The sequence below is a fragment of the Mesoplodon bidens genome, assembly GCF_964165515.1.
Source record: "Mesoplodon bidens genome assembly, chromosome: 2".
NCBI classification, from domain to species: Eukaryota; Metazoa; Chordata; class Mammalia; order Artiodactyla; family Ziphiidae; genus Mesoplodon; species Mesoplodon bidens.
This window is the reverse complement of record NC_138177.1, coordinates 45,486,024-45,512,326: the sequence shown is the minus strand read 5'-3', so window position 1 is coordinate 45,512,326 and position 26,303 is coordinate 45,486,024. Positions and strand designations below refer to the sequence as shown.

General features: G+C 43.7%; 1 protein-coding gene across 1 annotated transcript in view; it reads left to right on the top strand.

Annotated features, from left to right (window-relative positions):
* The window catches only part of PROX1 (prospero homeobox 1), a 49,592-nt gene extending 23,826 nt beyond the window's left edge, over nt 1–25,766 (top strand). Inside the window, exon 7 of the mRNA XM_081225085.1 lies at nt 24,003–25,766. Within this exon, the coding sequence (XP_081081211.1) occupies nt 24,003–24,188 (186 nt within the window). The 3' untranslated portion in view covers nt 24,189–25,766. The remainder of the gene's footprint in view (nt 1–24,002) is intronic.
* The last annotated feature ends 537 nt before the right edge of the window (nt 25,767–26,303 follow it).

Here is a 26,303-nt window from a genome sequence, read left to right as displayed (position 1 = left end):
CCTCAGCAAGCATTTTTCATTGAACGTGATGACTTTCCATGAGACAACACTAGCGAATCTCCCAGTACCCACAAAAGCATTTTGCTGAGCCCTGCTGACTGGGGCAATGATGGCTGGAAGTGGGAATGTGGGAAGGGTTCTGCAGGCTGAACCTCTGATGATGAGAATGGACAGGCTGTGGCTTGACAAAGTTGGTCCTTCTCCTGTAGTACCTTGAGGAGGAGAATTTTTCCTCCACATCTGCTCGTGCGTGGACCTTATGTTAATATTCTTGCTTGCCTTATGCAGATAGGTACCCCCAAATGCCCACAAAGTTCTCAGTGTCAAAGGAGAAAGGCCTTGGTCTGGCCTTGTCAATAACGACCTGACCCCCACTGCCCCCCGCTGCTTGCCCATTCCTCTGGGGACCCTTCTCCCAGTGGTCTTAGCAGATCAGTTTTTGTGGCTTATGAAGAACTGAATAGGGAAGTTTAGCAGTGGGAAAGTCACGGTTTTTACTTGAAAGTTGGAGTGTTTATACTGTAAGCCACCAATTTCTCTTTGCTATCCAATACCAATGTATTTTTCTTGCCAAATGGGTTATAAGCAAAGTTTTTCTTTGGCCAAACACATTAAAAGTGAGGATCCTTCCTGTACTTACTGTTTCAGTATATATATATATATATATATATATATATATATATATATATATATATTTTTTTTTTTTTTTTTTTTTTTTTTTTGCGGTACGCGGGCCTCTCACTGCTGCGGCCTCTCCCATTGCGGAGCACAGGCTCCGGATGCGCAGGCCCAGCGGCCATGGCTCACGGGCCCAGCCACTCCATGGCACGTGGGATCTTCCCGGACTGGGGCACGAACCCGTGTCCCCTGCATCGGCAGGCGGACTCTCAACCACTGCGCCACCAGGGAAGCCCTACTGCTTCAGCATTTTCAAGTCTCTGTTGGAACAGAGCTCTGGTTTACTGTTTCGACAGAACACCCTAGCAGATTTCTTCTAAAGCTGAAGAATGTGACAATGGCTAAACTTTTTTTTTTTGGCCACACTTTGTGGCATGCAGGATCTTAGTTCCCTGACCAGGGATCGAACCCGTTTCCCCTGCATGATGACCATGGCTAAACATTTTAAAGAAATCTTATTAAAAGCTTCACTTCTCCCCACCCCCTTTCTGATAAGTCTTTTGCTGTCAACTTTGAGCTAAGAGAATTCAACGGTGTGCTAGTGAACTAATTACAGTTTATTATGATAAATATTCGTTTGGCAGCATGCGTCAAGCTTCATAAACAAATTGCCCAAGATCCACGGGACGGTTTGTGCATTTTTGCTGAGTAACATACTCAAGAGAACAAATCCTGACAGTGCCCATTAGGATTTTTTAGGGTCGTTTAAACCTTACCTGGTTGGTTTTAATCCCCTACTCAGCGCAAGGGCCAAAATGACACAAACAGGGGATGGCTGGAATCAAGAGATACCCAACAAGCTGCTCCATTTAGCATCATCTAAATCCTTCTTTAATATGATTAACATCTGATATTCCTCCCTTTGTGAATCATATCCACTTCCAGCCAGGCCACCTCTCCTTTATCTGCAGTGTCTATTTTAAGACTGCTTCAGTGCAAAGAGTATGGGGCCCAGGGAGCAATTTTGTCACTTCTCATGTGACTTCAGACAAGTTATTGGACTATTCTGGGCCTTATTCCTCCTTCGGTAAAAACTAGGCTCTTTCCGGAAATGTGCTAAGAACAAAGCAGGAGCTAGATTCTGCCCTGCCCCCTCCACTTACCCACACATATGCACATACACACCCCTACCACCATGTATGATCCTAATATCATGAAATAGTTTTTAATTTAGCCTCTCAGTTTGGGGCACTTACTAATAAAAGCTTCAGATAAGATGACCCTTCTTTTCTGTGCCTTTGTGCATGGAGGTCAGTGCTTAAGTGAGATGCTTAAAAAGCCACTGGTCTAATTGCGGTGAGTAGGGGCTACTCTTCGTTGCAGTGCGCGGGCTTCTTACAGCGGTGGTTTCTGTTGTTGCGGAGCAGGGGCTGTAGGCGCGCGGACTTCAGTAGTTGTGGCTCACGGGCTCAGTAGTTGTGGCTAAAAAAAGCCCACGCGTAGCAACGAAGACCCAACACAGCCAAAAATAAATAAATAAATTTGTAAAAAAAAAAGAAAAAGAAAGCCACTGGTCTTATCATTGTTGCTCTTCCAGTGTGGACTGTGGCTGTGAGCCAGAAGTAGGCCCAGCACCTCTATCTGATACCTCAGCTGCTATTGCATGCACTGCTTGACTTTTGCATCTAAGTTTCTCCCCTGAAGACCAAGTCAAGTGAATCTGCAGTCTGAAATGAGCAAGTGAAGAAGATGGCAAAGTAGAGAACTGTGCACCTGGTTTATTTTTAAATTTTTAAACAGAGATGGGGCCTAGTAGAGAGACTGAAGTTATGCCTACATGATGCCCAAAGATCCAATCAATTTAAAGGAATATATTAAACCAACTATTAGCTGGCCAAATAATAAAATGTCTTCTTGATTACATTTTAAAATTTCTCAATCAGTTAATCAGTGGTTTGTAGCAATGATAAAATAGCTCACATTTATTGACTGTTTAGTATGTTCTGGGCACTCTTCTAAGTAGTCTACCAATATTAATTAATTTAATGTGAGTACTAATGATATGGATATTAATACAAGAAATACTTCAGCTTGCCTAAAGCTTTATACTGTTTTTAAAGTAGTTCTAAATGGGTGGGAACAGGGGAGCCAGGGAGAGAGAACGGGGTTGATGCTAATGCTTTTCTGTCCTTTGCTACCTTCTCCTTCCTTCTTTCCCTCCTCCTACCCTTGTCTTTTCTCAGCTTTCTGCTCCATCTCTGCCTCTGTCATAAGCTTGCTGGTGGCACCTCTGTCACTGCTAAGCACCACCCCCCTCCAGCCCCTGCTGCTGATGGCTCTCAAGGCTGGAGTGGCTGCTGACCCCTGGCCTGCGGGAAAATAAAGCAGATGGGGAAGGTTTATCACTAGTGCAGAGGGAGTGGCTTGCATCTCCCTGCTCTTCTAGACCCTGCGCATTTCCTGTCTTGTATGAGTCAGAACCTTCTAAGTGACAGGAGAGCCTGTTCTGCCTTTTGTATCAGTTTACACAATTGCCAAGATTCTTGGCACGGCATTCAGACTTGGGGTGGTGAGAGCTTGAGAAGACCCAGGGGATGTGGAAGAAGACACTGAAGGGGGCGGGTAGGGGGGGATGAACCACGCTTTCAGCTTGTGCTCAAGGGAAGGAAGTTGGCTACAGGACAAGGGTCGAGCATCTCCCTCCCGACATGAGTCCGTGAAGGTGCTCAGAGAGGCACGTTCAGTGACAGGCCGCTTTTTTTTTTTTTTTTTTTGCAGTACGCGGGCCTCTCACTGTTGTGGCCTCTCCCGTTGCGGAGCACAGGCTCCGGACGCACAGGCCCAGCGGCCATGTCTCACGGGCCCAGCCGCTCCGCGGCATGTGGGATCTTCCCGGACCGGGGCACGAACCCACGTCCCCTGCATCGGCAGGCGGACTCTCAACCACTGCGCCACCAGGGAAGCCCAGGCCGCATTTTTAACTCCCGCTTCTCATGTTAAATGAGATTGGTAACAATAAATTTGTCGTTCCAGGTGTTATGGTATATATTGCCATGCTTCATTCTCACTTCATTTTGAAGAGCTTCCAAAATTGATTTTTATAGGGAGGGAAAGGAGGTTTGGGATTCCTTCCCAGTTTTTAAATCACACTGATACTTCTGACTTCAGGGGCATAGGAGTTGAATTTTATTACTTCTGTTTCCCTCACAACTGCGGCAGGGAAAGAAGGCAATGCGCGCTGTCAGTTTCCAAGGCAGGTTTACACGTTTTTGCAGAGAACTCAACTAAGGCAACCGATCTGTGTTAAGTCCCAAAGTTAAACGCACTGCTCATGGAGCCAGAAGACAGCCACCCTAGGTTGACTGAGGTAGGTTGGCCGCTGAGAAAGGCAGGACGACCCAGAGCTTGGGGTCTGGAATGGCCTGCGTGGAGGTTGGGAAGAGAATGTAGCAGACACCTTCATCCGGGCTGACCCTTCTGACCGTAGGGGCATGTGCTTTGGACTGTATTGCTTTTCTGTTTCCCTCACAACTGGGGCAGCAAAGAAGGCAAGGCTCACGATCAATTTCCAAGACTGCCCTGAGCACTCCTTCTCCTTTTCTCCATTCCCATAAGCTAGCTCTTCCCCCGCCATGGTCAGCCAGGCGTCCCCCGTGGGCCATTAGTGGCCAGCCAATTAACTGCGGGCAGGGTCCAAACTCGCAGGAGGAGTGACTAACTTCCCTTGCCCTCAAAAAAGACCCAGGGTTTTGGATGGAAGGCTTAGAAACAAATGGAAAAGAGAACCTGATTCATTGATTCGTGGGCTTGTAAATGTCATTTCCTAAGATACTAATAACTCGGGGGGCAGACGCTCCATCGTGGAGCCTGTGGTTTGACTTTTTTCTAGGTGTCACATGACAGACAAGAAGGGTACTTCTGCAGGCCTCTCTCTGGGCTTCTCACTCTCCTCTTAGAAAGAGAAAATGAAAAGGCAGCACTCCTCACATCCCCCCACACACACCCCCCCCAAACACGTGACACTTAAACACATATAGTGCATCTAACTCCCTCCACCAGGCTCACCCCCATTCCCAGCCCACTCCCGCTTTCCACAGGACACACGTTTAAGAAGATTTAATATATTTGGAAGTCTTTCATTCGCCCTGTCACCTCTTTAAAGAAAAATGAGGACAGGTGGATTTAGGAAGCGCTTCCCTCTGCTCCAAATAGATACTTAAATATGAGTGATCGTTTGGAAAACTGGCACAGGAGGGAAACCCTTTTACTGCTCTTGCAGTCTTTTGGCCTCAAAGCCGAGGTGCCATTTAAACGATCACACAACGCACTCTTGGTGGGTTGCAAGGAGGAAAAGAAACCTTTACCATTTCTTTTGCTGCCAGTCCCCCCATTGACAAGCCAAATTGATCTTTTAAGAGACTAAATGAATGTTCTCTAAATATATGTACACACATGGCTGTCTGGAAACATATTCCTCGTACAGAATGATTGCCTGAAATTTGAAGGTGGGAGCAGTAAAGACGCCAGGCTGGGTGGGGAAGGGGGGGTTGGCAGGGGTGGGGGGGGGAGGGCACCGGGAAAACTGCGTGCCTGAAGCTTTATTTTTGCACCGCTGTCCCTTTGGGATTCAAGGTGTTGATGAGTATAATGAAGCAGGCCCATTGATTTATCATCTATTTGGTAATGTCATTGCATTTTTAGCGCCCCGTGTCTTTTTTGTCATTGGGTTACATTCAAGCACAGTAAGATCAACGTTAAACCCTCCTTACTCAACAGCTTTATTAGTTATAGCATTCCATGACCTTTCTCAACATTCTTAAAGAAAAAGATACAGTGTAATGTCGCTTTACTTTGCTTATTGTCCTTTGTTGGGGGGAACAAAGCATTTTCTACAGTGGCTATAGCACATAATTATACAGCTTTCAATGGCAGTGTCTTGGTATCAAAGTTCAGAGGAGCCTTTAGAAAAAAAAAAAAAAAAGATGTTTTGTGGCAGCCTAGGGAGGGTCTCATCTTTCCTTCAGAAAATAGTTCAAGGCTCTTCTGTCAAGCTTCCCTACTTAGAGCTTTTTCTCCTCCTGCTTCATAAAGTTTAAAGCAGATTCAGTGGAGTTCTATGATCTATTTCCTTTGAAAGATTGTTCCTCGGCACAGAGAGGCCCTTTGACTTCAAGAGTTCACAGATTCATGTCTTTAGGTATCATATGTCTGACCTTATCAGTTACTCCATTTAATGTCAGAGAAAAAGTCTCAACTCTTTGTGTTTGTCTGTTTTGCCTCTGTGAAATGATTTGGTGAAAAGACCATCCTTTTTAACACACCACTGAGAGGCCGTTTCTGCTGCAACCTACCCTGTGGCTTTTCTCTCTTTAAAAAAAAAAAAAAATTGTCCTTGTGTTTTGTGTATGGATGAGTTCACAGTGAGAATAGAATTATACAAGGGCAGGCGCACACACAAAAAAATCTTTTGCTTTCCTCCCACACCTCCCCCCCTCCCGCCCAGTGATCTATTGGCTCTCTTGGTGGCTGTACCCCAACAGGCAAAGCCATTTAGCAAACACAGAGGTGGCAGCCGCGTCCACTGCTGGGACAGCATTGGGTTTTTCCCTTGCTTCGACCTACCCCTAAGGCCTTCATAATTAATTGTCCTTCAGAGATGAGGAAAGTTCAGAGACAGTGTGTGGCATGATGGCCATTGTCTGACGTTCAGTTCTCCTCGCCTCGCCTCTTTCTCTGTGCCCCACAAAGGGTTATCAATAGGAGAAAGGGAGCCCGTTCTCTGCTGAGAGCCGCCGGTGGTGGTTGGAGCTTTCAGTGGGCCGGTATCATTGTGTTCGGCCCATCCTGGATTAAATGTCTGCAGGTCTAACCACCTTTTGAAAAGCAGCCTGTTTATTTCGCCTAGATTAAACAAACTCATTTAGCGAACCCCAGGCTTGTTCAAAAGTTGGTGATCCCTTTTCACGTGGCCGATAACATTTTAAATCACATTTCCTCACCCCATCCCACCCCAGCCCCGCCCCCAGGATTTTATTGCACTTTTAACTGTTTGGTTCATTTTCAGCCATAGGGCAGAAAATGAAATGATCATTCACTCACTTCTCTTAACCACTTCAGTGTACATTTGCCAGAATGAGTGTTTTTTGCAAACATTCTTTTGATGAAGCGTAGGACTTTGGTTCTTGAAAGTAGATTATCCTCGTTTTAAAATATTGTTTCACCTTCAACGATTGCCTCAAGCCAGTCTTCAGTGCTATCTGGTAACAGGACATAAAACAAATACAACCTGTTCCCCTCCCCTCCTCCCCACCCCTGCCCTTTTGGCTGAGACACCAAATAAAGATGCACTATGGAGACAGCTATTTGAAAAGTAAAGGGAAAAGAGAGCGATTAATGATGATTATACTACTGTTCCTGTTACATAGAGTGAAGCCAAGAAAACAAATAGAATCGTTCTTCCTAGGAGCAGTTGAACTAGCACGTTAGAGAGGTTTAAGATCGCTTCCCTGGGGCTTCCCTGGTGGCGCAGTGGTTGAGAGTCCGCCTGCCGATGCAGGGGACGCGGGTTCGTGCCCCGGTCCGGGAAGATCCCACATGCCGCGGAGCGGCTGGGCCCGTGAGCCATGGCCGCTGGGCCTGCGCGTCCGCAATGGGAGAGGCCACAACAGTGAGAGGCCTGCGTACCGCAAAAAAAAAAAAAAAGATCGCTTCCCTGTAGTGTTCACAGAGACCTCAAGGCAGAAGGAAACCGTATTTAAAGAGCATTTCTGTGTCCCTGAGAGCAGTGTCTTCTGGAGAAAGGGGCCTGCAGGATGGCCAGAATCTATTCTGTCCCTGTTGCTCTTTGAAGATACTTTCACAACAGACCCTTTGCTATTTAAAGAGAACCTGGCTCTGGAAGTTGACACAACTAATAGAGTCATACCAAAAAGGGGGTCATAAAAAATTAAAGTTATTCCTATGAATCTTTCATTAGAAGTAATGAAAAGGGACAGTGGTGTCGTCTAAGTCCTTTGTGTTGCCAGCCCTTCTTCCGGCCTCTGGGCTATTGTTCTTTCAGCTCCTCAAACAGACTTTTCACTTTCAAACTGACAAAAGTCACTTAAAAGCCAGACAGCTGTACTAACACACCCACCTTGCGGAGCCGGAGCCAGGGCAGGTGCCGAGGCCAGCTGAGAGACCTTGTTTAAAACGGGCAGGGGCAGCTCCCTCCTGCCTTCCTGTTGTTTTCATGCTCGCTTTGAGGTGGACCATCGATTGCTACTGTGTGATCCTCCCTCCCAGGCGCCCCCAAATATTTCTTGCATTTTCTTTGCAGCAGGAAACCTTGACAGTCATGCTAATGTTTGTCCCTCGGGTTGAATGGCGAGGGTCAGGTTCGTGGGAGTTGGAGCACAGAACTTAGCAGAATCACAGGGAGTTTTACTCAAAACTCTTTGCTTCCATTTCTCCCCTTCCTTCTCTTTTTCCAGCCTTTTCCAACCAGTCTGAGTCTCTCGTAAGCTTTTCAGATTTCTGTGGCCTCTTGAGGAGTAGCTGGGATTGGGTAAAACACAGCCACCAATGGTGGGGACAAGACTCACCTTAGGATGTGAGATACAGCTAGAGAGAGGTAGGCAGCTAGTCCTGCCTGCATCCCAGGCCTCAGGGCGCAGCCGCCGTGGGCCCCGGAGAGTCCTCCCCGTGTGTGTATTACAGCCCCCCTGCTCCCCTGTCACCTTGTGTACAGTCTGGTCTGTGACACTGATGGTGATTATGTCATTATTTTGCTCTGGGGGCCCTGGCACATCTGCAGAGCCCAAGCACATCTTCTTTGTTGCGCTGGCAATCGTCCTGCACCACAAATGCTTCATTAGCCCTGCTGGCGGCCTCCTTGCCAGACGCGAGTGCCCAAATCCAGGCTTCTTTCTGCTCCGTTCTTTTGTGTAGCTGATGATCGCGTATTCATCTTCCTGGTTCTTCCCCATTTTCCTCGACTTCTGAACTCCAGATGTCCCAGTGTTCTTGCCCAGAGCCCTTGAAAGTGTACAACGAGAAACAAGGCGACTCTTTACCCCTTAACCCATCCTCACCCCTTCCCACCTTCCTACTTTTCTCCTCCCCAAACGAATAGTGATTCTGAATATCTCCCCAACGTGAGGACTAACATTTTCAAACTTGCGGTTTGAAAAGATACCACGGGATTGCTCCCAACTTACAAGGGTACTTAGGGTTAGAATGAGGACTTATTAGACATTTGCTTGGAGATGGATGCCTTTCTCCTGAAGCCCCTTCCCTCTCCTTGGCTCTTTTATTTCCTTCTGCACATTGCCGCGTTTTACCAGTCTTCAGCAAGCAGTCTAAAATGTGAGTACAGAAAATATTCTTCATGCCTTGCTGAGCATGTTATAGTCATCTGAAGGTTCTTTTTCTCTGCATGGAATCTTCGTCTGCACTCTACCCTCTCCCAAAATCCCCTGCCCCCTCCTCCTGCTGTCATAACCTTTTTTTTTTCTTTTTTTAAATTTATTTATTTCTGGCTGCCTTTGGCTCCCCAACAATGACCTATTATTAGATATTGAAAGTGACGAACCCGTGGCTGTTTTGGAAATGAGCTCAAACATTTCTCTCAAGTTTTATTCTATACGTTTGATGGCGCCACAGCTTTTCTTAAGGTGTGCTGATTTCTACATTAACTGCAGTAAATTTTAGAGCTTAATGTCTTGGGCTGTGATGGGTACTACATAATCGGTATGTTTAATTTCCCCTTAAATGTGAATTGATTGATCTGTGTTAGCAGCTTCTCCAATAGAGAGTTTAACCGGTTCTAACCCCCCACCACTGCAACATAAGATGTTTCCAACATGTCTCTGTTTGAGTAAAATGTAGATTTTAATTTTAAGGTCCCCTGAAAGGAGTAAGTTCATATTTTTATGGGAAGCATGGTCAGATCATTGTCCTGAATTCTAATTCAGAATCCGAGGACAAAGACCCTGGCAAGGATTAAAGAAAACCCCCTCCGAGGAGTGAGTTGCTATTTTGTACTAGGTTTCTGAGCTTACCAGTCATTGACCCCTGTTCTGAATATTAGGAACAAGCTAGGTAACAAAGTGAGGACAGAGGTGGCCAGATCAGTAGGCCACCAGCCCTGGGCAGGGAGCATGTTGGGAGAGGCGGGTACCTGTCACTGATTGCATCATTTTCAAAAGACTCAGGATGTCCCCAGAACATTCCTAACCTGCCATTTTTAGATCATTATGGTTTTATCACCCCTGGGTTTATTTAAACCTTTTTAAAAATGTAACTCCATTCTCAGAATACACCACTTCTCAAGGTAGTAATTCTCTAAATTTATTACCTGCTGTGAAAATAGTATCTTCTTTGTATGGCTGTTAAAGTGATTTCCCTGGAACTCCAAAGGGATATCCCTTGTTAGAATATCCTGGGATTTGTGAACAGGACTGTGGCCATATTCTCCATTTCCTCTCTGATTTTATAGACTTTGATCATTACTCCCTCTTAATCTTCATTTCTCCAGATTAAGGAGCTCTAATCCTTTTTAAAAGTCTAATCTCATACAGTAAGTGGGCTGCGCATGATCATTTTAGCAGCCCTTCTGTAATGCTCTTCCGGCAGGACCATGTTTTCCTGAGGGACAGTTACAATTACAGGACAACAGGGCAGAATTCCAGTGGGCGGCCACATCACGGTTTTATACCTCACATACACCTCCAATGCGACTTTTTTGATTGCCCCCAAAGTTCATCCTCAGAAGCTGGATTTCTTGACTAGCATCTCAGTAGCACTTACTGGTTAAAATGATCCTATGAGACCAATTTATGAGACCCTTGGCAAGTATTCTTGCAAATCTGATTGTGTCTACGGAACATATCCAGCCAAATAAAAATTGCACAGATCCACCCTGCTGTGCAGATGTTTTCAGTGTCTTTGTAGGTAACGTATTGGAGTGTTTGACATCATGAAGACACAGCCTTAGCCTTGGGCTTGAGTCTATAAAAATGACAACTAAGGCAAGAAAGCTCTGATCTCTGTATTATTCTCAAGCAGGAAACAAAATGTTCACTTACAAGTAGGTATAATTTTATATAAAAACGTCACCTTGAGATCTTAAAAGGGACTTCCTTTGGGGGAGTCTTTCCAATGTCAGTGGTCCTGGACTAATAATAGTGTAGAACTTAAGAGCATGGTTTCTGGAACCAGTCCCTGGGATCAAATCCCAGCACTGACACTTTCTAGCAGTGAAACCTTGGCAAGTGTCTTACCCTCTCTGTGCCTGCCTCAGTGTCCTCATCTGTAAAATGGGGGAAATGATAGTGCCTACCTCACAGAGTTGTTGTGAGAATTAAATGAATGTCCATGAATATGTTAGCACCAAGTCAGCGCTATATAAGCATTTGCTTTCATTCATTTGTCAAGCCAAAGAAAAGTTCCCTTGTCGCCACTGTCAGTAACCCAACTCTTGCATCATTTCCTGCTGACCCTAAACAGGAAAACAAACAAACAGAAGAGCAAACAGGGAGTTCCCGTTAGAATTGGGACAAAGAGTCAGTGCAAAACTGGTTTTGAAAAGAGAAAGTGATTCCTCCTGCCCCAGGCTTGGCTATAACGATGACAGCAGCCCGGAACAGCTCCAGGCTTCTGGAGTCATGGGTTCCAGGTGAGAAGGACAGCCGTGAGATGACAGGGTAGCGTGGAAGGAGCCCCAGATTGGAGGGTCTGCCCCTGGCAACACCTGCCTCTGTGGGCTCCACTTTGTTCACCAGTAAAGTGATAAGATTCAAGACAGAGCTTTGTTCTAGCTCTGAAATTCTGCGATTCTAGAACAGAAGACATTGTGCCTTCTCTACATAAGTCCTGTGCAGGATGCAAAGCTTTAAGCAGTGACTGTGGAGGCCCTGGGAATACAGATGGCAACCAGGTGGAGCCACTTCCACCCTTGGGGTGCTGCTGTGTCTTAATTATGTCAGTAAAAATCTCCAGGGTGCCCAGTTTAGTGTTCTCCCAAGGCCCTCTTTGCAGATCTTTTAACAGTGGCCTTGGAGATGTGGCAACTCCCTTGCTGGGATTATAGAGGTGAATTTTTCAAATTCATAGACAATTTATTGGCATTATATTTGCTGCCTACTTTGTTGTGGTGGCTAGGGCAGCCAAACAGTGAGGTCATTCATCCAAGAAGCCCTCATGCCTGTGGGTTTTCTAGGAGACGATATGGACCTGAACAGACTAACAGAGAGCCTGTATACCTGTCCCCACACACATTCCACCGAGGCCACAACTCAGCCCAGACAATCGGCCTGTGTAATACGTATTAACTTCTGTAGAATATACAACATCTCCCCTCTTTCAAGACAGAATTAATTGTTTTAGATGTTATAACTACCGTCACTGCTAGGCTTGGTTGGTAGTTTTTGTAAAAGCAACATCATCCTTCCCCTTAAGCATGTCCCAAATGATAGTAATCAACCAGGAATGTCTCTTCCACTGGGATTTTATATGTACAAGTTTGTGTTTGGGAGGTATCAAATCCTCACACAGGTCACTTGGATATGTTTTTTCTATCTTTCTTACAGTAATTGTACCCGACCTCTTTTTTTTTTAAGGCTACCTTAACGGTGGAAAATAAAATCTGGTACTAAAAATGACTTTTAGTAAAAGGTAATATATTCACTGAGAACAGATATGGGGGTTTGAGTAGGGGTGAAGGCAGAGGCATGGTCAGAAGCAGAAGTCGGCTATGCTTTCAAGGCCACTGCACTTCCTTTAATACAGAGAGTATTTTTCAAAGATTTATCATCTTTTTTTTTTTTTGGCTGTGCTGCGCAGCTTGCGGGATCTTAGTTCCCCAACCAGGGGTTGAACCCGTGCCCTCAGCAGCGAAAGCGTGGAGTCCTAACCACTGGACTGCCAGGGAATTCCCAAATATTTATCATCTTAAATGACCTGAAGGTGTACAAAATAATTTGTATGTGGACTCCTGACCCTGCCTTTCAGCAGGGCCAGTCCCAGGTCTCGACAGCATCCTAAGTCTTCCCACCGCAAACATTACCTCAAGACCCGTGAGGTGTCGGTAGGGTTCTAGAGGACTTCCAAAGGCTCCTGGGGTCCTTCTGGAATCAGTTTCTCTGACTTTCCAAGCTATTTACCTTTCTTGAAAAAGGAATGTCAAAGCCCTTCACAAACCTCTTAGGGTGCTTTTGAAATACGGCTCCTGCTTAGTTTTGCAAAGGGTAATCCTGGAAGAGAAACCCATAGAGTTCCCTAGAACACAAAGCAGAATTTTTCTGACTTTTTTGCCTTTCATCCCAGTCCCTTCCCAAAACAACCCAGATATTATTGGGGATGCATCAGCTGTTGTCAGCAGAGAGGCGGTGTCTCCCGTGACCTGGTGTTCTCCGAAGCTCTGTTCATTGAGCATCCGTATCTCCCAGGGCCTTCTTTGGTGCTTACACCGGGCAATGCTCTTCTCATTGTCCTGCCTCAACCCCGCTTCCTAGCATTTTCTCCCTAGGCTTCTCCCTCACATTGCTCCATCCACATGAATCAAGGGCACACACTAGTTTGGATGCTAGCCTGGGCAAAGCTTAATTATGAAGGAAAACCTCTGCAGAAGGCAATCACGTAATGCATTCTCCAACGAAACAGGAGTAACTGCGGATTATCTGGGCCCCAGCTTCCTTCACGCAATATTGGAGAGTTGATGCCATGTTGTTATTGAATAATCTACCATCCAAGAAGAGCAGCAAGCTTGGCCCCATTTATGTTACTGCCTCACCCAGTCATGGTAGCAAAAGTTAAACTTCAAGCGCTGTCAGCCTGTCTTGAACTCAGACACGGTTGGCACGTAATTCATGGGGTTGACTTGAAGGGAAGTTAGTTAAGGCGGCAGAGTGACTGGTATCCTGCTTATTTTTCCATCGAAGCTGTTTCATTACCTGTGTCACGAAGGAGGGATGGATTCCTCCATAGGAGTTCGTTTGAATATTTGCTGGCAGGAAAGCTTCGAACGAAAAGCTCCCTGTCAAAGCAGGGCAAGACTGAGGTCCACCTAGCTCTTCGCATCTCTCTGTGTGGTCCATTAATGATTCCCGTAGACACGGCCAGCCTTACACGCATCTGAGGAGTGGCGTGACAATGTAGGTTGAATTCGGGTACGTTGATCCCAGCTCCCCTTGCAGGAACAACTAGTGTGCTGACCCAGTGAGGGCCACAGGATTAGAGGAGAATGAAAGAGCATTAGGCCTTCAGAAAAGTGGTTAGCTCTTAAGTTTGGCCGAGAGCAGGGTTTGGCACACTCTGGCCTACAGGCCAGATCTGGCACTGAATCTGTTTTTTATGACCCTTGCTAAGAAGGGTTTTTATATTTGTAAAGCATTGTGAAAAAGAAGAATATGCAGCAGAGACCAAATGTAGTCCACAAAGCCTATGTATTTACTGTCCAGCCCTTTATAGAAAAAGTTTGCCGACCCCTGGCTGAGGCTTTTTCTCTCTTTGGTAGAACATGAACTCTCTGAGATCCTTTCTAGTTCTGAAGTTCCAAAACTATGCTTCTTTGATGCCGTAGTCTCGGTCCAGATCTTATCCGAACAGCCTACCAGATGTGTCATTCCAGCAGAGAGCTCACCCTTGTTTTTAAGATGGGAGAGTATCTTTATAGTCTCTCGGGGGTGGAGGGATGGGAGAAAATATGAGATTTTAGTTTTTGATGCCTTTTCTATGATTTTGTTTTTGTTCTATTTTGATTGATGCTCATTTAAACTTGGAGTCATGTGTTGAGACGTGTTTGGGAGAGAAGGAAAATTTAACTCATTACAACAAATAACATGACAGCTATTGTATTTCCTAATACATACAACACCAAGACCTCCAAGCATGAGCAAACAAACTAGCCACTTCAGGCATATTTGGTGAACCAGATTTCAGCGGCACAAAATAATTTTGACAGCCTCATAGAGTTTATTATAAAGACATTCGTCATTCCATTCCCAGCAAGCTAGTACTTCCTTTTCTGGGGCTGTGGGAGACATGGTTTTATTTATCTTGGTATCTATAGGCAAAGTTGCCAATGGGTTGTCTACACAGTTTAAAATGTATACACAAATTATTAACAGGTAGCATCGATGTGAAGACAGTCTTTTTTATTACCTAAAGTCACAATTTTTCCAAATGCTCAATCCCAGCACATTTTATCAACGTGTATGTTATCAACATCTGAAAGGTATAGGAATTTTATTGTGAATTCTGTGTTTTGTGAATACCCACTCTTAAAAGGTAAAAGATTCAAATTCAGATGAGGAAACAAAGAAACTCCTCAGGGCAGCCTTGGCCCTTCCTTCGTGCTGTTGAGGGAAGTCCACGTGAGGGCTGATGGCCAGGCCCATACGGCCACACCGCAGACCAGAGTCCACTGCCTGGCATCCTTTGCCATGGCGTTCCACTGTCCAGTCCAGGTAGATCCTTAACCTCCTTCCTTGCAGTTCCCATGTGACTATTCGTTCTTTTTATTACATTCCCTCCAATGGACTGTTTGCACCATGTCCTAGCCGGGCACCACTTTGCCAGCATTTATAAGAGCTGGTGTGGCATCAGGGGATGGCGGGCAATTTCACTCGGAAGTGTATTCCCACAAGCTCAGTGCAGGTCCCTGCTGTGGCCACAGACAAGAGACAGGCTTTCCTTTTGCCACTTTTCCTAATTATCCCTGCAGTTCTTGCAGGCTGGCTGAGAGAAACCTTGAGGCTGTTGTGTGGATCTCGCCCACTTAGGGTCCTTCCCCTGGCCCTTCCCCAGCTTGGCCTCCCCGCCCCCACCTCCTCCCTTGCATATTAATATGACATTGCATGGTGCTCACAGAACGGAGCAGCTTCCACCAGCTGAAACCTCTGATCCCAAACCCACTAGAGAGTTTGGCTTTTGGATTTTGGCAAGAAAGCCTGTTGCCCATCAGGTCAGCATGAATAAAGATTTCTTTCTTCCTTTCTTTTTTTAAAGTCAAGCATCAACTGCCACTGCCCCCAGAGCTCTTTTTCTCAAGACAATTTAACCCCTTCTCCCAAGTACATTTATTTTCTATTCTGAATGTGCGCATTATTTTGTTTTTCTCTTTTCCTGTGAGACAACGAAGAAATCCACCCTATGTAAAATTTGAAAGCCAGATCAATTCTAAACCATCTTATCATTTTTAAAGTATGTTTATCCAGCTTTGTAGGAAGAATGAGCAGACTGTTTGAAGGCCACATACTTTTCAAACCTTGGTTGCAACACGTTTGCCCCGTTTTGAAACTGTCTTTATCAGGCCGAGAAAACGAAAATCTATTTGACAAAGTGGCACTCTGGCCAGTTTATCTTGCAATATGGCTTTAGTTCACTGAGTCTATTGATTTCCTTAAATTAATGTTTACAGAATGCTACTGAATTTTGCTCAACAGAACATTGTTCTTTTGAAGGTTTACAAAAAATTGATACAGACTGTTACTGCCATGTGTTCCTTTGCTTAGACGGAGGAAACATGGCGGGGGGGTTTTCTTTTTTCGTTGTTTTGTTTTAAGGATAGCCTTGAACTCTAGCCACTTCCTATAAACATTTAGCCTTCACATATTTAAGTAGCAAAACATGTAAGTAGGTGGTGAGCCCACTCATAGGCCTAAAATTGTGTGGGCATCACACTAACCTAATCCTGTAAGGTCCCTGAAAGCTGAAGCCACCTGGAGCATCAGAGTCAAAGAGACTTTAGTCTGAAGCCCGGTTGTGGCTGCAGAATCTTCCTCGGACTCATTCGGTGTAGCGTCTGCAAGCAGTTTTGTAGCCAGTGCTCCCTGAATGATTCCAGTCCTTTGAAACAGAGGTGCGAGCATCTTATTAAAATTTAAACGCCATGTAGCCATTTGGTAGGAACTCTTAAATATAACACCTTGCTCTTGGGCTGTGGTGCTCAGTGCCTAATACAGAAAACCTAGTCTCTAGAGTTGATTTTAAAATTGGCCTTTCCAGGGAAGCTTATGTGGCCGTTCAGCCCCTGACAGGATTCTATCACAATCATGAAATGACTGAAATAAAACTTGGGAAACACAAAGCAACTTTTCTCAATGTGTTGACTCGGCCAATAAAATCAGCCACATGAACCTCCTCAAAGCATCTCTCAAGACACTGCTTTGCATACACTTAATAATCCCAGTGAAATGGCTCCTAGGAAGTGGATGGACCCCTCCTTAAGGTTCTAACCACCACCTTACATTTGGATACTATTTTACGCTTCGCAAAGCACATTCGTGCTTGTTTTCCCATCCAATCCTTCCCCGTAATGAGAGGGCATTGGAACACAATCTCACCATCCCCTGCACCCTTTCTGCCCTTCTGAAGGGCCAGCCAGTCCCCAGCTGTACACGCAGGATAAATGCGTGTGTGACTGCTAAGGGAGACCCCCTAGTCACAGCATCTTGTCACCATCTTTCATAGCCCCGCGATTCCCCTCTTCCACCTCTGGCAGGAGAATTCAGTGAGAGTGAGACAGTGGAGAGGAAGAGCAGTAACGTAACTGTCCTTCCCTTTTTGTCTGATAATCTCAATGAGGAGTTACTAAAGCATCTGAGTTTATCCATTTAAGTCCCCTCTGTCTGCAGTCTAAGTCCCCAGTTTGTGCCACTGCCGTCAGGAGATATGTCTCTCCTTGATCAATATTTACTTAACAAACATCAGGGATGGGAGAGTTTGTTTAGAGGAATCACGTGCACACTAGGGTGAATGAATGCTCGGGAAAGTACTTCAACTTTGTCTCCTTTCCTAGGATCTCGATGTTTGTGTGTGTGCACATGCACGCAGCCGTGTACAGATGCCCTTTTTCTTTTTAACTTCTCCAAAGGCACTTAGAAGTTGTCTAGAAAAACGCCTCACTGTATATGGTTAGTACATTATGTATCCCTTAAGAGAACTCACAATGTCAATTCAGTTTCAAAACTCCTGGCCCAAAGTTTGCTTTTCCTTTTGTGCGCCAGTACAGGTTAAACATTTTGGAAAGGCTCTTAGGATGAATTAGATGCACAAGCATCTTCCTTTGACCCCTTTCAGATGAGTGGAAGGGAAGAAAATGCAGAAGGAAACTATAAAAGCAGTTTGATAGGGCAACTCTAACTATATACTACTGATGGCATTACATCTTTTTTTAGAAAGCCCAAGGAGAAAAGTAGCTCTCGAGATTTTCAAAGCCTCTTACCCAGTTTTCGGAATCAGACGTGTTTAACTCTAATAATAAATACAAACACCACAGTGTTGAAGTTTAGAGATCGCTATTCTTTCAACTTCACTCAAACAATTGCTTGAAGGCTCAAGTCAGTGCCTTCAATGCAGTTGACTTGGAGGCATCTGGGTCTAGTTTGAGGGGTTTTGTTTCTGTGTGGGTAGAGGCTGGAGCGGGGGGACTGTGGGAGTTATTTATTTATTTGATTTTGTGAATTGGAGTTGTAAAAGCCATCTGAAATATTCATGCAGAATTGTCTGAGAAGCCCGTTTCTGTTTTATTTACTGCACAGTAGACCAGCCACAGCGGATTAGTTCTACAATACCCGTAACAAAAGCCCAACAGCTGATGCATGTGATGTTAGGAGGTGACAAAACAGTTAAAGTATGCTGCTGGCTACAGGCAAGCAGTCAGCAGATGCAGACAAAAGGGTTTGTGACAAGAATAACTCTCTCTCCAAGGCGAGCAGTGAAGAGTATCCAAAATACCAGTACCCTTTTCTCCTTGACATGGTCTTCTTACAGTCAGCATTTTATTGCCCTTTTATAGTATTTTTTTTTTAATGGAGGAGGATGAAGAAAGAAAACCCACACACAAACTAATTCACCAAAATACTAGCCAGGATTTTACTTTCCCATCCGTTAGCCACTTCTGCCCATATGTATGTTTCCTTTTCCATTTCCCCACTGAAGTCTGAAAAAAAAAATAGTTTAAAAGATGAACCTAAAAGATGATCTCTCTTGATAAGATGGTAATCTACTGACTGATTAGCTTTGGTTATTGGGGAGGGGCCAGGGAGAGAGGTCTGGTTTCTTTTCTGTCCATTTCAGCAAAGATCATTCCACTGATGAAATTAGGCCAGTGGACCAGTTTTTAAAGGGGATGGAGGTTGGAAAGGTATCCACGGGGAGCTGTGAAAGGGGCAGAGTTTAGGTCCCCTGCAAGAGGCTGATGGATGAGCTTATGGATGTTTCAGAGGTGTGAAAAATCAGCTTCTCTATCTCCAGAAAATAGGAGAGGCTGTCTTCTTTTTAACCTTTGTAATTCCCCTTCTATTCTCTGTGACATTCATTCAGCTGCCAAGAGCGTTTGGCAAGGTTTGGGCCAGTGAGCACACTTCCAGTGACCGCTAACCTTGGTATGTCCTGACACTTATGATGAGTGTCTGCAGGACACAGAAGGCAGGCAGCCTGCTATGTCAGGCTTTTATTATGTACTGCAGAGGCTAGGGACAGTCAGTTTAATAAAACAAATCATCCTTGAAGGTAAAGCAACTGGGAAGAGGAGGAGGAAGACGGGGGGAAAATGTGTCTTTGCCACTCGTTCTGATTAAAAAAAAAAAAAAAAGAACAGCGAAACAACCACTCACCCAACACACCATGTGTGCGCGCGCCTGTGTGTGCGCGCGCCTGTGCGCACATATAGGCAACTCAGGCACGGGCTGACAGACTTGAAAACATCCTCCCATTTCTCCTGTTTCATCTAAGCCCACAGGGCCCTCATGTGCTCTGAGGAGACTCAAGTGCAAACAATTGTGATGAAATGGGAGGATGCTGATAGCCAACCCCCTTGAAATATATGAGTGCATTCAAGTACCTCCCTGCGGTGATATTCTCCTCCAAATATCAGGGCAAGGAGAAGCAAGACCATTTGGGGTGAGGTTCCTATATTGGGATGCCTTTTATCAAAGCAAAGTTTCCACTCTCCTCTCCTGAAGAACACTCAGCACAGCAGCTCCCACAATAGCCTCAGAGTCCCAGCCAGAGACTTTGGAAGCCTTTTGTTTTTCCCCTGTGGCATGTCCAAAGGCATGGCCTTCCCTCCCCCTCCCAGCGGCCTGCATTGTCTTGCATTCCAGGGACTTGATTGACTGTTGCCACCTGATGCTGAGGAGATACTCTAGGGTTCATTCTGCAGATTGTTGGGTTCTATTAAAAGAAACCTAGATAAGGGATTACTTGTCACTAAGGGATTTTCTGCAGATGTTTATTAGTGATTGGAAATCCATTAGGTGTGAAGAGGTACTGAAAAAATATCGGCAACACCATTCTCATAACGCTGAATTCGAAGATACCCCAAAAAAAAAAACATCAGAAAGGACTCCCCCACCCCTTACTCTGTTAAATGGAGTTGGGGAAACTTTTCTGGCAGAGAGGTAAGGGTCTCTTTTTCGTGGGTGATAGTTCTACCTGTGGATGGGATTCCTTGACACTCAGCTCAGTTGCTACACATCAATTTACCTCTCTGGAGCCACCAAAAAATGATTAATTGCTCTAGTACTAGAGGATCTCATTATAACTTTCTTTTACCTAGCCCAATCCATGCATGAGTGTTGCCTCAAAGTAAGCAAGAAATTAGCAAACCATTTGCAAAGAATTCATCCCTTCCCAAATATAAACCAATAACCATAGTCTACTCTTGGGAATCTTTTGTGTCATTTGCACTTATTTTGAAGTTACTAGCTCTTCCATGGTTTTTCTAAACCACAGATCCACAGGTTGTCAAGGTTTTGATGCCTCTTATAAGTAGGAAATTGCATTAAAAAAGAGCCATCATGGTTTAATGGAAAGACACCTGGATAAGTTATTTCACATGAGTCTCTTCATCTCATAGAATCTGTTTCTTCAGCTATAAAATGAGTTCTGAGATCTATTTCAAGTCTTTAAATTCTGTTTTCTATCCTTACTTTAAAATTCCTTTTTTTTTAAAGTATTTAGGGAGAAGATAAGTGTGACTCTAGAGCGGTGTAGAACAAAGCAGAAGGCAGGGTCTCATTATGAACTGTTTATCAAAGATGATGCGAAAGAACTCCGTGAAGCATTGTGAGGGATACGCAGAATAGAAGCCAGGACTTCCTCTCTAAAGACATCTTATGATAAATTCAGTACAACTAGAAATAAGTAGGTGAAAAGTTAAATAACATCAAGACACAAATACAAAAGATGTTAGAGGACAGCCCAAGACTACTGCCAAAAGAAATGAATGTTTAAAACAGGATAAGACCCACTAAAAACCAGTAACCAGCATGGCAAATGATAAGGAATAACAGGGTGGAGGCTGCACGCACCCCCAAAGAAATTACTTTGAGTTGTTCTCAGGCAAACCCTAGAAATATGCTTCTTCCCTCCTCCAGGGCTGATGCTGTTCTGGATGCACCTCCCTCCTCCGACTGTCTTAAACATCAGCCCTGCTCCCTTGGCCCCTGGCTCCCCAGATCTCTTGGGGGTCCTTGGAGTGGGTGGGACTTCATCTGGAGCCGCTGCCATACCCTCTGTCCCTACAGCTCTCCGCCAGGCCAGGCCGCATCCCCGAGTGTTCAAGGAACACAGATCTTCATCGTGGATCTGTTGCCAATGGCCAGGAAAACCACTCTGATGATGTTTCTGTAGCATTTGGCTAACAGCTCCCAAACCTAGTAGTTAGAGTGGGTAGTTGAACTGCATAACTGTTCTCTAGCCAGAATCCCTCTCTCAATAGCGCCCATTTGATAAAATGTGAAGGATCATCTTTGGGGAAGAGGGAGGGGTACTCAAAAAGGCTGCTTAATGACTTTTTTTGTTTTGTTTTGTTTTGTTTGTGGTACGCGGGCCTCTCACTGCTGTGACCTCTCCCTCTGCGGAGCACAGGCTCTGGACGCGCAGGCTCAGCGGCCATGGCTCACGGGCCCAGCCGCTCCACGGCATGTGGGATCTTCCCAGACCGGGGCACGAACCCGTGTCCCCTGCATCGGCAGGTGGACTCTCAACCACTGTGCCACCAGGGAAGCCCCTTTTTTAATTTTTTTTTTGACTTTTTATTTAGTATAAGGTGACTAGGAGGGGTGATTGCTCTTCCAGGCCCTTCCCATCCCACAAGTACTCATGTACGTGCAGGAGGTTGGGGAGAAAATCATCAAAGTTCAGTTGAAAATACAGATGAATTCTCAGCAGGGAATGGCCTTTGGGGTGTATGGGTTTGCACATCCATGGGGGACAAAGTGATGTTTCCATGATTTTCCAGGCAGTGGTGGGGACTGTGTCCTAAGAAACTAGCCAATGTCTTTGGGAGGGGCTTCTCAAACTTTTCACTTTTTCTAGATTCTGATCAGCCCCAGATGGGGGCCCTTTTTTTCTGGGGTGTTATTAGGTTTCCTTCAAAGGACAAGTGACTTGCCATGGGATGCACTGAACTTCTTTGTCTAACTCCAGATATGTAAGGCAGGGATGCCTGGTATCTTTTTCATTTTCTTTAACAGTTACTATCATTATAAAAAGGTCCACTGCACAAATTGAGAAAAGGCGTGGAGAAAGGAATCAAATGTGTTCAAAATGACAATCCCTCCCTTTTACTTTGGTGAGGGGCAAGTGTGAACCAAGATGAAAATATATACCTCTTGTATATGTGCAGACAGATCTGTCTACACATATAACTGCAGTGCATTTTACTTCCTCGTATGTCTGCACTTACTGTAAAAATAAAACATTATTAATGTATAAGTACCCCACTAAAAGAAATCTACAGTGTCAGTGTGTATTTGGAAAATTATGAGTACATGGAATGATTCTGTGAATCCATTTCCTTGTTGTGGGGAAAGATAGGCCATGCTTTACCATGTAACTTACAAAGGATACTGAATAAGTACATCAATAGCTATTCCTTTCCCTAGACAAGACGTTAGACTATTAAATAAACAACTATTTATAAATAATTAATAAACACACACAAAAAACACCCACATATATACTCACTGCTCTGGGAGAAAAGGATTAACAGATAGGGATTCTGAAAAGAATATTTGAAGAATGTTTATCTTAGAGTACAATGACTTTGAACAATTCCCTTAATCTCTCTGAGCCTCCATTTTCTCACTGTCAAATGGGGTTAATAATCACAGAGATGTTGGGGGAACTGAATGACATAATTCACATTCAGTACATAACACAGTGCCTGACACATAATAAGCAGTCCAAAAATGTGGGGTTTTATTATTGCTTTCAGCTGCATAAATCACTCTCTCATGGAGCAATTCTAATCTCAAGGTAAAGTATTTTCCAATGTAGGATTTTAAGATTCAGTACTAATTTTGTATTTTGGGACTCAGTATCATTATCTTACTCTTTTTTTGTACATAGAGGACAGGTATACCTCAGAGATACTGCAGGTTCCGTTCCAGACTACCGCAATAAAGCAAATGTCGCAATAAAGCGAGCCACATAAATATTTTGATTTTCCAGTGCATATAAAAGTCATGTTTATACTATATTGTAGTCTATCAAGTGTGCAATAGCATTATGTCTTAAAAAGTACATACCTTAATTAAAAATACTTAATTGCTAAAAATGCTAACCATTATCTGAGCCTTGGGTTGCATCTTTTCACAATAGTAACATCAAAGAGCACAGATAACCATGACAAATATAATATTAATGAAAAAGTTTGAAATATCTCGAGAATTACCAAAACATGACACAGAGACATGAAGTGAGCAGATACTGTTAGAAAAATGGCGCCAATAGACTTGCTCCACACAGGGCTGCCACAAACCTGCAATTTGTACAAAACGCACTATCTATGAAGCACAATAAAGCAAAGCAAAGCACAATAAAGCAAGGTATGCCTGTACTTTATAGTGCAGATTATTTTAATATACAATTTAACATCTGGGTCAACAATCCTCTGATACAAGCAGGAAACTAAGATTTTTGCTATCTTCATCTATAAGCGTGGGTTTAGTTTGGTTTATATCAAAGGCCAATTGTTATTCTACTTTTGAGAACACATTTTGTTTTCATAATGGAAATATGATTCAAATTCTGAACGATTAGGTGGCGACTTGCTTCTGGAATACACCTATTTAATGAAGTGAGGAATCCCAACAGTGTGTCCCCTTTTTTTCTACTCAGATATTCACAATGGAATCCCAGTTTTTCAGTAGTTCTGCATGTATCCTTTGCACAAGTCTTTTTCTAAAACTCTATAAAGCTGTCAACCCCACATTACAATGCTACTATATATAACGACTTTACATAAGAGAATAGAGGCCGGCCATTTTTAGAAAATGCAGGTGCCATGTAAGCCCCTTTCTGAAAGAAAGAACTTAGCTCAATTTCCTTTGAAGAACTGGAGACTTGAAACTGAAAACTTTATTAATGCCATTGTCTCCTTGTATCAGCAGGTTCCAGAGAGATTCCTGGAAGTTGCGCAGATCACATTACGGGAGTTTTTCAATGCCATTATCGCAGGCAAAGATGTTGATCCTTCCTGGAAGAAGGCTATATACAAGGTCATCTGCAAGCTGGATAGTGAAGTCCCTGAGATTTTCAAATCCCCAAACTGCCTACAAGAGCTGCTTCATGAGTAGAAATTTCAACAACTCTTTTCGAATGTATGAATAGTAGCAGTCCCCTTTGGATGTCCAAGTTATCCGTGTCTAGATTTTGATTTCATATATATGTGTATGGGAGGCATAGATGTGTTACGAAATCAGCTGGTAATTCCTCCTCCTCATCTTTCTCTCATTTTCTTCTGTTTTCCATTGCAAGGGGATGGTTCTTTTCCTTCCGCCTTTAGTTTACTTTTGCCCAAGGCCCTTAACATTTGGAGACTTAAAATAGGGTTAATTTTCAGGGAAAAAGAATGTTGACGTGTGTAAAGTCTATATTAGCAAGGAAGGGCATTTTAAAAAGATGCTTCTGCTGGATTGATTGTTTATTGCGCATGGCGGTTGACAGAGGGAGACCCGTGACACAGCACTACTCTGTAGTCAGTGATGTGTCTCTTGTTTTTCCTGCTGAGAAGGTCGGAAAACTCAATGAAACCACTTGATAAACAAATATTTTATTTGGTTTGAACTCAGTAAGTCGCTTTTTATCACACATTTAAAAATAATGCCGGTGGCAGATGAACAACTCACTTTTCAAAAGTACCCCCAAAAGGCCAAATTTTAAAAAGAAACATAATCACTAACCGTCAAGTCTTTCCTAGAGAAATGGCAAACACCACAAGCTAGTAGCATTTTCTTTGGAGGCAAAGCAGTTTTGTACAAAACTGACTCTTTCAAAATGAGACTGGAAATTCATTTGATTTCTAGTCACCTCTCGAAATTTTGCAATAGGTTCTTCTTGGTAATAAGTAAGTATCTGTCGTTCTTCATACAGAAAACCCCCTATAATGTGTTATCATTTTCTATGTATCTTGCTTCAGATACTAAAAGGCACATAAGTTTCAAATTTATTCTTTGCTCAACTTTATGTGGTTTAAAAGAATTATCATTTCTGTTTAATATTTAACACTTTTTTTCAAAAAACACTATTTTCTGAATTCCTTTCTATGGTAAGGAATAAAGGACATCCCAACTTGACCATAAGATTCCTGCCTACACTAGAAGTTTGTTAACAGCTGCTAGCTGACGCGATCTTCCCCTCCTGAGAGGAGTACATATGAGAATGACCTATTTTCCTATACATTTCCACTCTACCCTGATGGATATTCAAAGTGGTGACGGTCTAATTTTTAAGTGTTTCTTCATTTTAGGTACAGCGTTTTAAAGAAATTGATACAGTCTCTTCTAATTCAGAAGCTAGTAATTGACCAAAACGTGAAGAGTGTATAGAATAGGAGAGTTTGGGAGTTAACCCAAAAGACACAATTTCAGCACACATGAGAAAGCTAGCTGCTATTTAATGCTTTCTTCAATGGTTCTCCTCTTTTTTCTTTTTCTTTTTTTTTTCCACTTTTTCAAAGGTGTACAAAGTCCCATACTTGCTTTTAAAAAAATGTATGGCATTCACACTTGTTTTCTTAGATGGGTTTTGTGTGCAGATGCAGTAAGAATTCGTTTTTTATTCTAATAGTGTTTTCCAGAACCCTCCCTCCCTTTTGGTAACTTGATCTACATCTCCTAAAGTGACAAAGTAAAAAAAAAAAAAACAAAAAAAAACTGGTATTTAGATCGTATACAGCATAAATATCGTTTTTTCCTTGATTTTTATAAAGATTACATTTGACTTTGGAGACTTCAGGTTGACCCATGTAACTAGGTGACCCAATCGCTGTAATTTAACATCATTTATAAATTCTGCTGATGGACAGGAATGTATGAAGGCAATTATTGTCAGCACAAAGCCTTAAAACCTGCTGACTTTAAGTTAAACGGCGCAGTCCTATGATGCCTGCGTCATTCAGGAGACATGGCCTCTTGCGGTGTGGACAGAGTGCAGTGGCCCGGCCTGGAACACCCTGGGTCTCCCTCTGCACCCACAGCCAAACACATCGCCCAGCTCGCAGGCTCCTGCACAGAGCCATCAGAGCCAATTTGTTCTTGTTCCGGCTTGTTTGGAAAAAAAAAAAAAAAAAAAAAAAGTGTTCGGATAATCATCACATTGGAATAAAATGAAAACCAAAAAAAAAAAAAAAAATCCAATCAGCACAAAGTAGGGAAGCAATCTCAGCTTGTGGTCACACACTTTCGCCTTGC